General features: G+C 38.3%; 1 protein-coding gene across 1 annotated transcript in view; it reads right to left on the bottom strand.

The window, feature by feature from the left end:
* The window catches only part of LOC149191359 (uncharacterized), a 76751-nt gene extending 62295 nt beyond the window's left edge, over nt 1-14456 (bottom strand). The window contains exons 1-2 of the mRNA XM_089404194.1: nt 13144-14456; nt 12752-12853 (exon numbers count right to left, since the gene is read on the bottom strand). Of these exons, the coding sequence (XP_089260320.1) occupies nt 12752-12853; nt 13144-13715 (674 nt within the window). The 5' untranslated portion in view covers nt 13716-14456. The remainder of the gene's footprint in view (nt 1-12751; nt 12854-13143) is intronic.
* Between the last annotated feature and the right edge of the window lie 243 nt (nt 14457-14699).

Raw genomic sequence — 14699 nt, 5'->3', positions numbered from 1 at the left:
TAAGTAAAGTTGATTTGATAAAGCATGATGAAGGAATTTATATGAATGATGATGATCAAGAAGGATGGAAGCTATGAAAGATTCTTTAATGTTGTAGAAAAGAAGTTGATCTCCCTAAGTTAAAAGGGAGCCTGGATAAAGAAAGAAGTATATCTCCCGAGTTAAGAGGGAGGGTATACTATAGTCATGATGGATACCTTGAAGAAATTGGAGAATGCATATTAAGGTGCTACTGAAAGAAGGAAAGTTGGATTTGGCTGCTATATGTGAAGTAGGAAAGGAAGTTGAATGATTGAGGAAAACTTTATCAAGATTTGTTTGGAAAGCCTTGAAGTCCTACTGTGATGAATTGTAAGGTAGCATCAAGATGTCAAGAAACCCCGAAGGTTTGTGTTTACTTATGTATTTGAAAGTTTGTTACTAATTGGGGTTGTGATTATACAGATAAATCTCTCGTAGTTTTGGAAGCATGCTTGATGTTATTGATATGTTTGATCGGGAGAGATTTGATATGTTGAGGCTTTGTGTGTAAGACACATTGCTTGGGAGGACATCTGGCCGACACTTTGTGTTGATGTCTAGATCCCGAAGTAGGAAGGGTGGCGTTGGTCATAGAGCTCTAACCTCGGATACGCACCTGGATCCCTGGGTTGATGGTTAGCAAGACTGGTGGTACCTAGAGAGGCTGAAAGCTTTAGTCCATCTTAGTCCCACCCAAATAGATTGCCCTGGTCAGGAATCTAGTACGTGGCATCGTGAGTGCCTAAATTGTTGGAGGACCTTGGATAGATTGCCCTGGTCAAGAATCTAGTCCATGGCATTGCGGTGCCTAAACTCTTCATAGTTCATATGTTTTGAGATCTTCATTGTACTTGTTATTATCAATACCTCCCTAGTTAAGAGGGAGTGTTGAAAATGTAACTAGGTTCAATCTTCATAATTGTAATTTAGTCAAAATGAAATGTATTTATCAAAAGAAAGAAAAAGAAATTTGTATTATTATTATTATTATGACTTATTAAAGCATGGGTTTCATGCTTGGGTCATCATGTTTTATGTCAAAGTCCCCATTGAGGACTTCTAGGATTTATTTTGAGCCATTAGAGTCAGCCTCAAACTGGGTAATTTGACCTCACCAGAAGCCTGGATATTGGAGCAGTTCGAATTCATTTGGAGCATTCACTCTCTCTCACACAAGTTCAATATCCAGAAGAAAGAGCTGGAAAAGTGTGAAGTATGAAAGGAGGTTAAAAGGAGTGCGAAGTTGGAGAAGAAAGGAGAAAAAGGCACGACCAAAATTTTGGGCTATCTATCTCTCTCTCGTGTGGATTCCTCTAGGAGATCAAAGTCTTTCTTGTCTAGTCAAAGCTGTTGTTGTTGTCATTGGTTGGGTCGAAGTGTTGTTGCTTCAAGGTCAAAGTTGTTGGAAGAGGAAACTGAATTGGTGGTTGGAGGAGGTCTGTGTCTAGGTTGAAGAGTCTCAAGAAAAACTATTTAAGGAAGAGATTTTGACTAGGTTTTCCCCTAGATAGGGGTTTTGCCCTGGTAGAGTGCCTACATCTTATGTGTTGTGTTTTTTTATCTTCATACACACATAATTTGGTAATTGCTTGATGAAAAATAATATAACAAAAAAGTATAAGAAGCCAACATAATTCACAAGTAATTAACAAGAAAGAGAAATCTAACCCTAACTCTACTAGCATTGATTTCTCAACAAAATCAAGGATCATCACATCTCAAAGATAGAAGATCTCAAAACCCTAGCTCATCCAAAGAAGGGTTATACACTTGAAGCATTGTTGGGAAGCTCACATATCATCATCGAAGAAGATAAAAGGATCGAAGTAATTTTGGGTCTATTTTGGGCTATTCTTGTTCACACGTGCGAGGAGATTAGGGCTCATTTGTTGTAGCAGAAGCCGAATTATTACAATCACCTAAGGAGGCCAAAAACAAGTGGAAGGCAAGCCATCTTGCAAGCCGAGTTGCAAAGAAGAAGCCTCTATCCAAGCAAAGAAGAGAGAAGGGTAAAATTTGTCTTTCTCCCACCCGTGCAGAAACTAGGGTTTTGCAGTGACCGAAAATTGCAGTCAAATTGCAGGGGTCGAAAAAGAGGTTGAATAAATTACTGGAAGACAAATTTCACTGAAGTTGAATTTGAGAAAGGGAGGCTCATCGAGGAGAAGGCATTGCCATCATCATCAAGGAACCAAGGTGATCTCCCTCTCTTTTAAGGACCACTTTTGTAGGAAGACATCTTCTACTATCAACTTCATCATCAAAATCAAAAAATTATCATCAAGAAGTATCTTCACAACTATCTTTATATCCACATCTAAATCTATCAAAATGACTTCATTTTGCAAGGAAAGCAACAAATTGGTTGGGTCATCAAACTTTCTTGCATGGAAGAAGAGGACAGATTTGATCCTCATAAACAAAGTCATTGATCATGTTAAGGGTTCAATCACTAAACCTCCAAAGGAAGAAGCTCAAGCTCTAGCGAAGTACATGAAAGGGGAAGTAAAGACTCAAAGGATCCTTATAGAATCCATCAAAGATCCCCTCATAGCAAATGTATCAAAGCTAGAGGCATCAAAAGAAATATACGAGAAGCTAGTAGAATTGTTCCCCGTAAGTACTATTGGAGAAGTGATTTAAGACAAGAACTCTACAAGATGAAGATATCAAAGGAAGAAGGAATAGCCTCATATTTTATGAGGGTGTCAGAAATAAGAGACCAACTACAAGAGTTGGGAAAAATAATGTCCGACAAAGAAATGACCACCATAGTGCTCAATGCACTACTAAAGGAATGGGGCAACTTTACATCAAGCATCTATGGAAAGAAGGAAGCTACCCCATTCAGTGAACTTTGGTCACTATGTAAAATTGAAGAAACCAAGTTGAAGGCAAAAAGCGATATAGGATCAAACAATCAGGTTCAAGCATTTGTTGTCATGGCTAAGAAAAAAAGAAAGTTTGGGATGTTTGGTCCTCAAAAAAAGAAGAAGAATATGTCGAAGATCCAATGCTATGGTTGTCAAGAATATGGGCACTACAAGAAAGATAGAAGAAATCCAAAGGGATAGATCTTCACTATTAGGGTTTCTCCAAGACATAGCAAGGAGAAGTGGAAGGTGAAAAGACCTCCACCATGGCAGTCAAGATGAGAAGCATTATGACGAGATGCATCTTAGTAGAAGATGTCAACATATTAGAAGCATACGATTAAAGCAAGAGCTCGAGACATCCTTATAAAAACTTGAAAGATAGTTGAAGTAGAAGTCTGCATGGTTGTAGCAGTCATCATCGAAGGAAGTAGTTCTTAGTCATCACAGAAGGAAGTAGCTCTTGGTAACCTCATTGAAAAACATAAGTAGTACTTATGGTTAGAAGAAAGTCATTTAGTGTAGAGCTCATCATACATCATTAGGAAGAAGCATTTGTAGGAAGAGGATAATCAAGATCCTATGTTGGAACCTTCATTCGAAGGTTCACCTCTTGGAAGAAGCAAGTGCCTCACTGAGAATTCCACCTTGCATGGATTCATTGTTTGGAAGAATGATGGTATGATGACAAAGGAAAGCAACATGTCAAGATGGTTGAAGTGCTCCCAATCAAGGAAAGGAATTTATTGAAGGAAGCCTAGATGACCAAAAGAACGAAAGAGGTATGTATACATGTATTTAATTGAGTCATGTCATCATATAGTTGCATGGGTAAATGTTCCATCTCATGAGCATGATCAAAGAAAAGGGATCTCTTTCTTTGGAAAGATGCATGAGGGCATGGTTCACATATTGACTAGATGAAATCAACATAATACGTCCTCATATGGAATATGAGGTGGTTGACAAAGATGAAGGAACTATGGATGAAAGTTCTTGGGAAGCAATATGTGAAGAAAGAAAGAAGAGATCGTGAAAAGATGCAACTATGAGCACATAGAAAAGAAAATCAACATCTGATGACTAGGAGAATTGACCATGACATCTCCATGGAAAAGGTCTGAAAACTCTGATGAAGTCTGGAAAGAAAAGAGACCCTTGACATTGAATATCTTGGGGATGTGTCAATATGTATGTCGGATGTTGATGTTGCTATAAGCAGATGTGATGATGAAGGGTCATCACAAAAGATAAACTTTGATTTGATGTTCATTTTTTATTTTTTAAAAACATTTGAATGGGTTGATACAAGGCTACTGAAAGAGAGTTGTAGATGTCATCTACAACTAAGCACTCATGTGGTTGGATGGAAGATCTTGAAGGAAAAATTGCGTGTAAGAGGTAGTTGTATGAAGGAAAGCCAGATGTGGACTAGAAGATCACTTTCAGATGAGGGGAAGGACGACATGATTGACTTGAGGAAAGTGATGGATGGTCGATGCCCTACAAAATGAAGGCTCCATAATAATGAAGATTAAATTCATGACGTTGAAAAGGAGCTCAACAAGCAGCGAAAGGTCCTATGTTCTCCACTAAAGAAGAAAGTTGTTGTTGGAAACAAGTCCCTGGTTAAGAGGGAACTTGGACAAGTCCCTGGTTAAGAGGGAACTTGGACAAGTCCCTCGGTAAGAGGGAACTTGGGTACATTACTTTTTATAGGAATGGGTATATCCTCCCTAGTTGGGAGGGAGAGATAGACACGTCAGCCTTGTCTTCACTTTGGGAAGAAAGAATGGAGGATTGGGTAAGCATCTAGCATCTGATACTCTTTGACCAAGGTTGCACGAAACGGAGAAACGGGTACGAGTTTCCGAAACGGGAAGCGATACGAAACGCGACCTCCCCAAATTTTGGAAACGGGGAAACGCGAATATATATATATATATATATATATATATTAGGACATTTAAGAAATATGTGCAATCATAAAGCATATATGATACATTCTAATTTATTACATTATGATAAAACTGTCAATTGTCAATGCATAAACTATAAGTATCTAAATTTGCATCACATTTACTCATGAATAATCACATAATGAAAATAGAAATATCCAAAATCAGCCACGAGAAATTTCTATTTTCTTGTCTCGTGCTTGATTAGGAGTCTCCTCTTACATAGTCGAACGACCTTAATGCTCTTGATTAAATACAAGTTTCATACCCTAGTACCCTACATTCTCTTGATTATTGGGAGTCTCCCCTGCATAGAGGGCTTGGTTCTCTTGATTAAATACAAGTTCCATACCCTAGTACATGATAAAATCCAATGGAAACATTGCAATCCCCCCAATCCTGAAATCTTGAAAAACAGATAAGTCTGCTGGATTTTGAGTGAGATCTAAAATTCTACTTTCTCCATATGAAATCCAATGAGGGCGAAACCACTCTCAAACATCCTGAGTCATTTCATGGTAATGTTAAAAATTTAAGTAAAATGATGAAAATGAAAAATAAAGGAGAATATCATTTTTACTTTAAGAATTTAACATTACCATGAACTACATATCAACACTAGGGCAAAAGTTCACTTTTATAACATTAGATAGGCATCTGGAAGCAACTAGAAGTCACTAGGCTAACATAAGAATAGATTAGAAAACAAATAAAATTAAATTAAATTAAAAAAACACAAGTAAATGCTAAAACGTGGGTCGTACGGCCCTGAAACGCGTTTCAGGCCATACTGGCCATGTTTCAGTTTTGTGAAACGTGGCAGTACGGCCTGAAACGCGTTTCAGGGCCGTACCAAACGCGTTTCCACGTTTCGTACCCGTTTCCGTATGGAAACGCCCTTCTGCCCCACGTTTCCTGCAACATAGTCTTTGACGATGTTGTAGGGCATCCAAGATAAGAGTAGTCGTAGAGGACCAATATTCTTTGAGGACTGGGAATCCAAGATAAAAATAGTCCTAGAAGGACATACCCTGTGAACACCCAGGTGGGGTATGTTCCTTGAGAGAGAATGATGATGGTGTCTATAAATAATTGGTCTCGCCAGCATTGTGCTCTGATCTTGTGGAAAGATAGAGATGTTAGTCAAGGCCTTGCTATGTGACAATGTTGGATGATATGACGCTAAACATGTGGGTTACCAATCCGACTCTTCTTATGAGAATTCTTCAGATTGAGAATGTCCAAAGTACCTTGTATGGATTATGAATACCTCCCTAGCTAAGAGGGGGAGTTGAAATATGTAACTAGGTTCGGTCTTCATAATGACATATGTAATCATAATTTTATGTGTTTAATGGTTTAAGAAAAATAAATTTATTATTGTTATTCTTGAGGCATGGGTTTCATGCTCAAGGAAATTTATTTTATACATCAAGCACCCATTGAGTGCTTCTAGGTTTGTCATAAAGTCAATTGAGTCATTGTCATGTATTGAAGACCCATTTGGGCATGTTACATATTATAAAGAAAAATTTATTGAGTCAAAAGACCCTCCAAGACCTCGTCATGGCACAAAGATCAAGTCAGCCTACATGAAGGGACAAGTCGGCCTAAAGATAGCAATTCGTACCCCTCAAAAGCCTATATATAGAAAGGAACTCGACCTCATTTGGAAATACTCTCAAGCAAGTTTGATCTCCTCAAGATAGAAGCTGGAAAAGGACGAAGAAGGAGAAGAAGAACAAGTTCAAAGTTTTTGGGCCTCTCTCTCTCTCTCTTTTGTTAGGGTTTCTACAATCACTAAGCAAGGCGAAATTTTGAAGTTGCATCAAAGTTCTGAAGCTACATCGAAGTTGTGAAGCTACATCGAAGCTGTGAAGTTGCAGGATCGAAGCTGTGAAGTTACTAGGTCAAAGTTGTTGAAGTTGCATCAAGGTCGAAGTTGCAAAAATTGTTGCTGGGGTCGAAGTTGTTATGAAAGTTCCTGAAAGGTCAAAGTTTGTTACTGGAAGTTATTCAAGAAAGAAAGTTGACTTGGTCTTGGAGGGTCTTGGTCAATGGTCATAGGTCTTGGAATTCGTCAATTGAATTTCTATTGGAAGAGAAGAATTCTGGTGGGTTTTCCTCTAAGTTGGAGAAGTTTTGGCCCTGGCTGATCGCCTACATCTAGTGTCCTATTGTCTCATTGTTCTTTATGATTTGGTAGTTGTTTGATGATAGAGAACACTAATAATAATAAAAGGAAAGAAGTAGTTAATCAAGTAAAGTAAAAATACATCACAAGCAGTTATCAAAGTAAGAGAAATCACCTACACTTGTTGCCCCCTAGATTTCTCAACAACATAGTGTTGAACCGCGTAATGCTAGTAATGTCATCCTTCTTTTCATCAGAAAGTGACCTTCTTTGTCATTATTTGGCTATCCTTCATACTGCTACCTCTTCCAAGTCATGTTCTTCTCAAAATCATCTATCAAATTTATGTGAACCAGTTGTAGGTGAATTTCTACAACCTTCTCTTCATGATGGCCTTTCGTCATAACATCTGCTTCTGCAACATCAACATCCTTTTCTATACGAATCCATCTCTAAAGCTTCCATTACAGAGGTTCTCCTTCTTCATCATTCTTATCAGGGTCTTCATAATTTCTTCATGGTGATGTCATAACCAATCTTTTAACATGAGATGTTGATTATCCATACTATCTATGTAGTTGTAGACACATCTTCACGAACTCTCCTTTCAACTTCTTCACATATTGCTTTCTCGGGATCTCTATACATAGCTCCTCTTGTATAGCAACAATTGTTGCCCATCACCTCATATCTTTTATGAGATCATATGATGTTGATCTTATCATGTCATAATGTAGTATGCCAAACTTATGCCTTCATATACTTTTCATATGGAAGAGATCTTTCTTCTTTAATCATGCTTATGAGATAGAGCATTATAACCATTTTGTCAAGCAACTAAGTGATGACATCCCTTTATTTAAATATTAAAAATTATCAGATACATGTATACCTTTTCCTTCATGTGGTCATATAGGCTTTCTTCAGCAGCTTCCTTTTTCTTTTTTGAAGATGAAAATGCTTCAACTAAATTGTCATGTTGCACTTCTTCGACACCATATCTTTATACTTCTAAACTGTGGATCCCACACTAGGTGGAATGTAGACTATCTATGTAACACTTGCTTCTTCTAGGTAAAGGTGAACTTTTGCAACAAAGATTCTAATGGAGGATTTTGATGATCCCTTTTCTGTAAATACTTTATTCTAATGATGATGAGGTGTGATAATCTCTTATCCTTTTATCTTGCTAGATGACTTGCTTCAACCATACAAATTGCTACTCGTACTATCCTTTTATATTTATATTAATGATGCCATCTCAATTATTGCTACAATGCATTCTATCATAATTGTACTACTTCCTATCATAATTGTTGTCTTGAAAATAAACTCAATGTGTGAGAGACCTTTAATAGTAGAGGTCTTTCAATTCTTCCTTCTTTGATTTCTTCTCTTTCGGTTCTTCTACTTCTTCGGCCACATGGGCTTCACTTCTTTCTTTCCTTTTCCCGTTGCCCTTCTTGAGTTTGGGACAATTCCTTTTGAAGTGTCCATATTTATTACATCATAGCACTGAATCTTAGACATGTCAATTTTCTTATTAAATTTCTTTCGAGACTCGAATTTTCCAAACTTTCCTTTCTTCATTGTCATTGTTGCAAATGCTTGTGTTTGCTCATTTGATCCAACGCCATTCTTTGCTTTTAATCTGGTTTCTTCAATCTTACATAATGCCCATAGATCATTGAATGGTGTAGCTTCCTTCTTTCCATAAATGCTTGATACAAAGTCGCCCCATTCATCTGGTAGTGCATTAAGTACACAAGTAGTCATCTCTATATCTGACATTGTTTCTCCTAGCTCTTGTAGTTGATTTCTAATTTGAGATACCTTCATAAGAAGCTACCCCTTCTTCTTTTGATACTTTCATCTTGTACAATTAATTTCTTAAAGATAACATTTCCCTAGTTGTACTTACAGAGTACAACTCTACTAACTTGTCATAGATCTCTTTTGATGCCTTCAAATTTGCTACAAAGGGAATGAGAGAATCCTTGATGGATTCAATGAGGATTCTTTGAGCCCTTATTTCTCCTTTCATATATTTTGACAATGCTTGAACTTGTTCTTGAGGAGGCTTCATAATGGAACCCTTGACATACTCAAAAACTTCATTTTCTATGAGAATCAAATCTATTATTTTCTTCCATGCAAGGTAGTTTGAAGTACCAACAAGTTTATTGTTCTCCTTGAAGAAAGTAGTCATTTGATTTGTAAGATGAAACATAAATATAAAGTACTTACCTGACAAATGAAGACGCCTCCTTGCCAATGATGTCTTCCACTAGAGTGTGAGATTTAGAATAAGGTAGGGATGATCTACCTTCTTCAAAATGATGGTTCCTTTTCTTCAAGATGAGAGAGAGATGTTCTTCTTCCTTCACAAGTGCTTGAGGTGTGATCTTTTTCTTCAATATGAGGGAGATCACTTTGATTCCTTTGATGATGCTGAAGAATGTGGAGGCTTCCCAAAATACTTCAAATGTGTAGAGTCCTTTCTTTGAGATGGTGGTGGGGTCCTTGAGGTCTTCTTTTCTTCTTCCAAGAGTTCTTCCTTCAAGATGAAAGGGTCTTTGCGATGTGATGACTAGATCTCCTTGATGTTCCTCCTTTTATATTCGGCCCTTATGATCTTCAAGTTGTCTTTCATTGTCACCTTAGTTCCAATACCATGTTGAGATATCTAGGGTAACTAGATTAGGGTGATTTCTCTCACTTTGGTAATTGCTTGTGATGTTCTTTTACTTCAACTTGTAGAATTTATAATTAGCTTCTTCTTCTCTTGATTATTATTATGTTCTACCAAAACATGAAGATCAATAAAACAAGTGGACACAAGATATAGGTTGCTAGCCAGGGCCAAAACCTCTCCAAAAGAGGAAAACCCACAAGAATTATTCTCTTCTTATAGAATCTTCAAAAGATGAATTCCAAGTCCTTTAGACCCAAGACAAAGACCCCTCCAAGACCAAGTCAATCTTCCTTGTAGATGAGCAACAATTTTTGTCCTTCCAACAACTTTAGCAACTTCAACCCCGGCAACTTTCTGCCACTTCGACCCCCAGCAACAATTTTGGCCTTCACTGCAGGTCTCCAACATTTCGACCCTTCTATAGCAGCTGCAACTTCGCACATGTGGGATAGATAGGCTATTTTAGGCCTCCTTACTCCTTCACTTGGCTTGCTTCTTATTTCTTGAACAAATAGATGATATGTCTTGTCTTTTGATCACAGATTTTGACCTTCCTTGGAGATCTGAAATTTCGTCCTATGTAGTTGCAGAAACCCTAGCTTCTTCTTCGCACGTGTGAGAGATATTGACCCAAAAACTTCAAATTTTGTTGTCTTCTAGTCCTTGTCTTGTCCTTCGCTCTTCTTTCTTGCTTTTCTACTTCTTCTTCCAGTGATCGAACTTTCTTGATGATATCCTTCAAATGAGAATGAATGCTTCTTATATATAGGCTTCTAAAGAGGTCGAATTACCCTTCATGAGGCTGACTTGTTCTCTTGCAGAACGACTTGGTGTTGGAGGGACTTCTGACACAATTTTTTACTTGATACAAGATGCCCAATAGGGTCTATTACATATAACAATGACTATTTTGACTCCTTGACTTATGACAAAACCCTAGAAGCACACAATAGGTGCTTTGACCTTGAACATGAAACCCATGCTATAAAATAATAATAATAAATTTTCTTTCTCTTTTACATCAAATACCTAAAATCAAGAATACATAAGATATTATGAAGACTGAACCTAATTACAAATTTCAACACCAGCCATGGACAACAACAACGTAAAGGAGGCCAGACAGGTTCTTTGCAAACACAAAAACATCAACCAGGCCAACAGCAGTGCAGTAATGCCAATTTCCTCCGAAATCACCAAGTTTGTGTTGATGATGATAGCTCGGAGAGGTGCTTCTGCACAGGAGGTATCAAGCATGCAAAAGATGTCCAAAGGCCTCTTTAGGTACTTGATCATGTTGAGCAAGTGACTTTTATGATCTCATTCGTAAGTTTAACATAATAAAAGCACATTGATTAATTTATTAATTAATGTTGGCTATTGGGCTAAGGTTTTATAATGAAAAGTGAATTAATTCACTTTAGTGAGTTAGATCTAATCTCTACCACTGATCTCAAATGAGGCTTAGGATCTAATCCTAGCCATCCATGACATAGGAGATCTGGGGTTAGCGATCTAGCTCAATCAGAAATTATAAAAAAAACCCTAAGGGAGAGGTCAAAGACACATCTAGTTAATGGTAAAGCAATTTTCTCAAGGGAGTCAAAGACTCAAGATGGACGTGCAAGAAAAGTGTCCAACAAGGAGATTCCAGGAGAAGAATCAGAGGAGGCCAAGTACTTGGAGAGAGGAGGCTGAAATTTTGGGAGAAGGTTGGGTTTTCCAGCAGAGCCTTGTGCAGGGGTGAAGGGCAAATTTCCTAGGGTGTAAGGGGCTGTACAGGGCAAGAAAGAAAAGGTCGATTTTGCAGATTGGAGGAGCCAAATTTCCAGTGGGCCAAATTTTTCAGGAGGCCGAAATTTCCAGTGGGCCAAAAATTCCAAGTTCAACTTTGCTGAATTTTCTGTGTATTCTATGAGGGTCATTTTCCCTGTTAGGGGACCCTAATTGTTCTGAGTCGTAGACAAATGGAGGAGAATTTGGAGAGTGAAATTTTGCTGTATTTTCTGACTGCTTTTGTATTTAAATTTCCGCTGCAATTATTTAAGTTAAATGCCGGTGTATTTTTTATTCAGCAGTTTTCAATAAAATAATTTACTGGGTGAATACATTTTCTGGGTATAAAATAAATTGCTGGACATTTTAAATCAGATCTGGTATTGAAAAATTAACAGTTTCAACAGGCTAGTGCCACAAATAATGCCAATATTATGAGCCTTCTCCTATTTCAGGAACAACGAACTAACTCTCTAGAGGTTGAGTGGGGCAGACTTTGCTGTCTAACTCTCTCACAGCGTATGGATTCACTTTCCGTCACCTCCAACAATCATGGCATCAGGAATTTGCCTCCAACAATCATGGCACCAGGAATTTGCCTCCTGCAGGGATAACAGAAGATGAAACAGCCCATCAGAATCGAGATCCTATAGAGATCGAAGGCCCAAACTCCCCTCATTCAGGCAAGGGGCAGGAAGAACAAGGCAGTGTCCATTTCTGACTGAGTCTGAAAGTAGTTTTGAGTTGTTTGTACTTTCTCTCAATATCTTGAACAGCCCACTAGTAGAAATACGTGGAACTCCAGTTTGGAGGAGGCGAATGGCAAGAAGAACAAGGCGGTGTCCATTTCTGACTGAGTTTGAATGTATTTTCCAGTTGTTTTTATTTTGTCCCCAGTATGTTAAGCAAGCCACTAGTAGAAATACATGGTAATCCTGTTTGGAAGAGGCGTTAATGATTATAGCTGTTACTCTAGAATTATGTATAGTTCTGTTGCAATCCCATAAACTCTGTAGAATATCATCGCTGCTAGCTTCGGCACAGCCATCTTTTTGAATGAATACAAATTTCTGTTTCAGTTTAAAAAATTTAAAATGCAGTTCATTATAGACAGGTATAGGGCAAATGATATTGCATTTGTCAATGTTCCTTCTTAATTCCCAGTTGTCCATATCAACCGAAAGTTCATAATTCATTTGGCTCCAAACATCTAGCTCTAAAGGACTTCAAGCAACTAGTCTTTTACATTAAAAAGATGTTTATAAACGTAGAGGGACTGAGCAGAGAAGCCCACCCGTTACTAATGCTAAACACTCCTGCAACAGCGAGCATTAAAAGGCTGCCCTCTTCATTCCTCAACGCCATAAATGGTTCAAAAATGTGGCTGGACAAAAACCTGCAGGGATATTTCCATCAGTCTCATCTTGCATGAAGTAAAATTTTGTAGCATGCATAGATCCCAAGTCGATCACCCTCGAGCTATGAGTCGATGATTTGGGGTAATAAGTAGCAGGTCTAGAGAATTTCCCAAAAAACAGGAAGAGCGAGACACAACAGGGTGGGAAAAAAACGTAAGTCGTGGAAAAACAAGAAAATTTCTATGACCGAAATGGATTGAAGAAAAGCCCATTGTTGTGACATCAAAAAATAGAAAAGAGAAAGCACTTTAATTTTTTTTACACATACCAATCAAAAAGAGATCTTACAGAAAAAGCCTTCTTTGTCTCTGCTCCCAAGGAGATATTGAATGGCTCTACCGTGTGATTTCCTCTGCCCTCTTCCAACTGGTTTGCCCTCTGTATCTTCCCATGCTTCTCCACAACAAGCATATAACCCCCCACAGTCACAACCACAACGCCCAATAGGCCCCTGAAGCTGGGCATCTCATTTATCAAGAAATAGCTGGTAAAGACCAACATGACAGGAGTGAACGCAAGATATGGTATTGTCACAGACATAGGAGAGACCTGCAATGCCCTCTGGTACATGTACCCTGCCATCACCTTAAGGCCTGCACTTATGACCAGAATTCTCAGCAGGCTTTGATCGTGGGTTTGGAACAGAGATTCCATAGATCCAATGTTGCTATTAGACCCAAAAGCCCAAACAACAGCGCAGAGCAAAAGGGCGTCCAGGAGACCCACGAGGGCAATCAGCTCTGCAGGGCTGAAATGCTGGGCTGCCATCTTCCTGCTCACATCGATGCAGCTGTGACCCACAGCTGCGCCTGCTGCATATGCAAATCCCTCCCACTTCATCTCTACCCAAAACAACAGACACAGTAAATTGGGATAATTTATTTTCCCTGAATTCCAAGTCAATCCTGGATCCCCATAATTGCATCCTCAATTGGCAGTTTTCTTTCCAATTCTAACCAGTCCTGGATCGCCATGTTTACTGCCAATTTCGCGTGTGCAACCGACTGGTGGCTTATCTGGCATTTAAATCCGTTAATGTAGGCATATACCCATTGAGAAAATTTGCTTAAAAGCCACCATCTCCCGACCTCCAAAATGTGGGTCTTGTCGTACCCGCCTGCCACGGCGTGCCTTCGACAACAAGTATGGTATCGCTGTTTCTGTGTCTGTTTGTCCGTGTTATATATGGGGAATTTCCATAGGCCTCGTCACCGCTTTCAAATTACAGGCCATCTCAGTTTCTGAAAAGGAAATTGATTTTTGTTCGTCCCATGCTGGTGTAAACGCCAAGCCTGCTTACTTTCACAGATAGGTATCTGTTTGTACCAGATTTGTTTTCCTTTTAAAAAATCTAAAGGCCTGTTTACGCCCTTCTCAAAATCAAATGAATGCAAATATGGCATCAATTTCACTGTCGCGACAATCACGCGGCGCAAATTGCAATATGGACATTATAAATGTCCTTGGGCTCCGCCCTGTCTCCTGGGATTTCCGTTTTCCACTTAGGACTGATTTTAAATGGGAAAAGAAAATGACCATTACCAACTCTTCCTCACCTCACGGCAGGGATTCACAAAACATCCATTATCTGTAACTTCAATTGGAAATATATGCATTATTATTAGCTCTTGGAAAGGTCTGAGTTTAATACTAATGAGTTACTTATCCATTAGTTTAACCTTTAAAATTTTATTTTATTAAATGTGGAAAATAATAAATTTAAATCATATTTTTATTGTAGTTTAAAAAACTTTTATTTGTTTGGATTTTTGAAGTTTTATGGTTGAAGTGGTGGCAATATTTTTAATAGTATTATTTATTTTT

The sequence above is a fragment of the Pinus tabuliformis genome, chromosome 2_2 (assembly GCF_031772625.1).
Source record: "Pinus tabuliformis cultivar Carrire ecotype Pingquan chromosome 2_2, CPIR1, whole genome shotgun sequence".
Lineage (NCBI taxonomy): Eukaryota > Viridiplantae > Streptophyta > Pinopsida > Pinales > Pinaceae > Pinus > Pinus tabuliformis.
The sequence above is the reverse complement of the archived record's forward strand: the minus strand, read 5'-3'. Positions and strand labels throughout refer to the sequence as shown.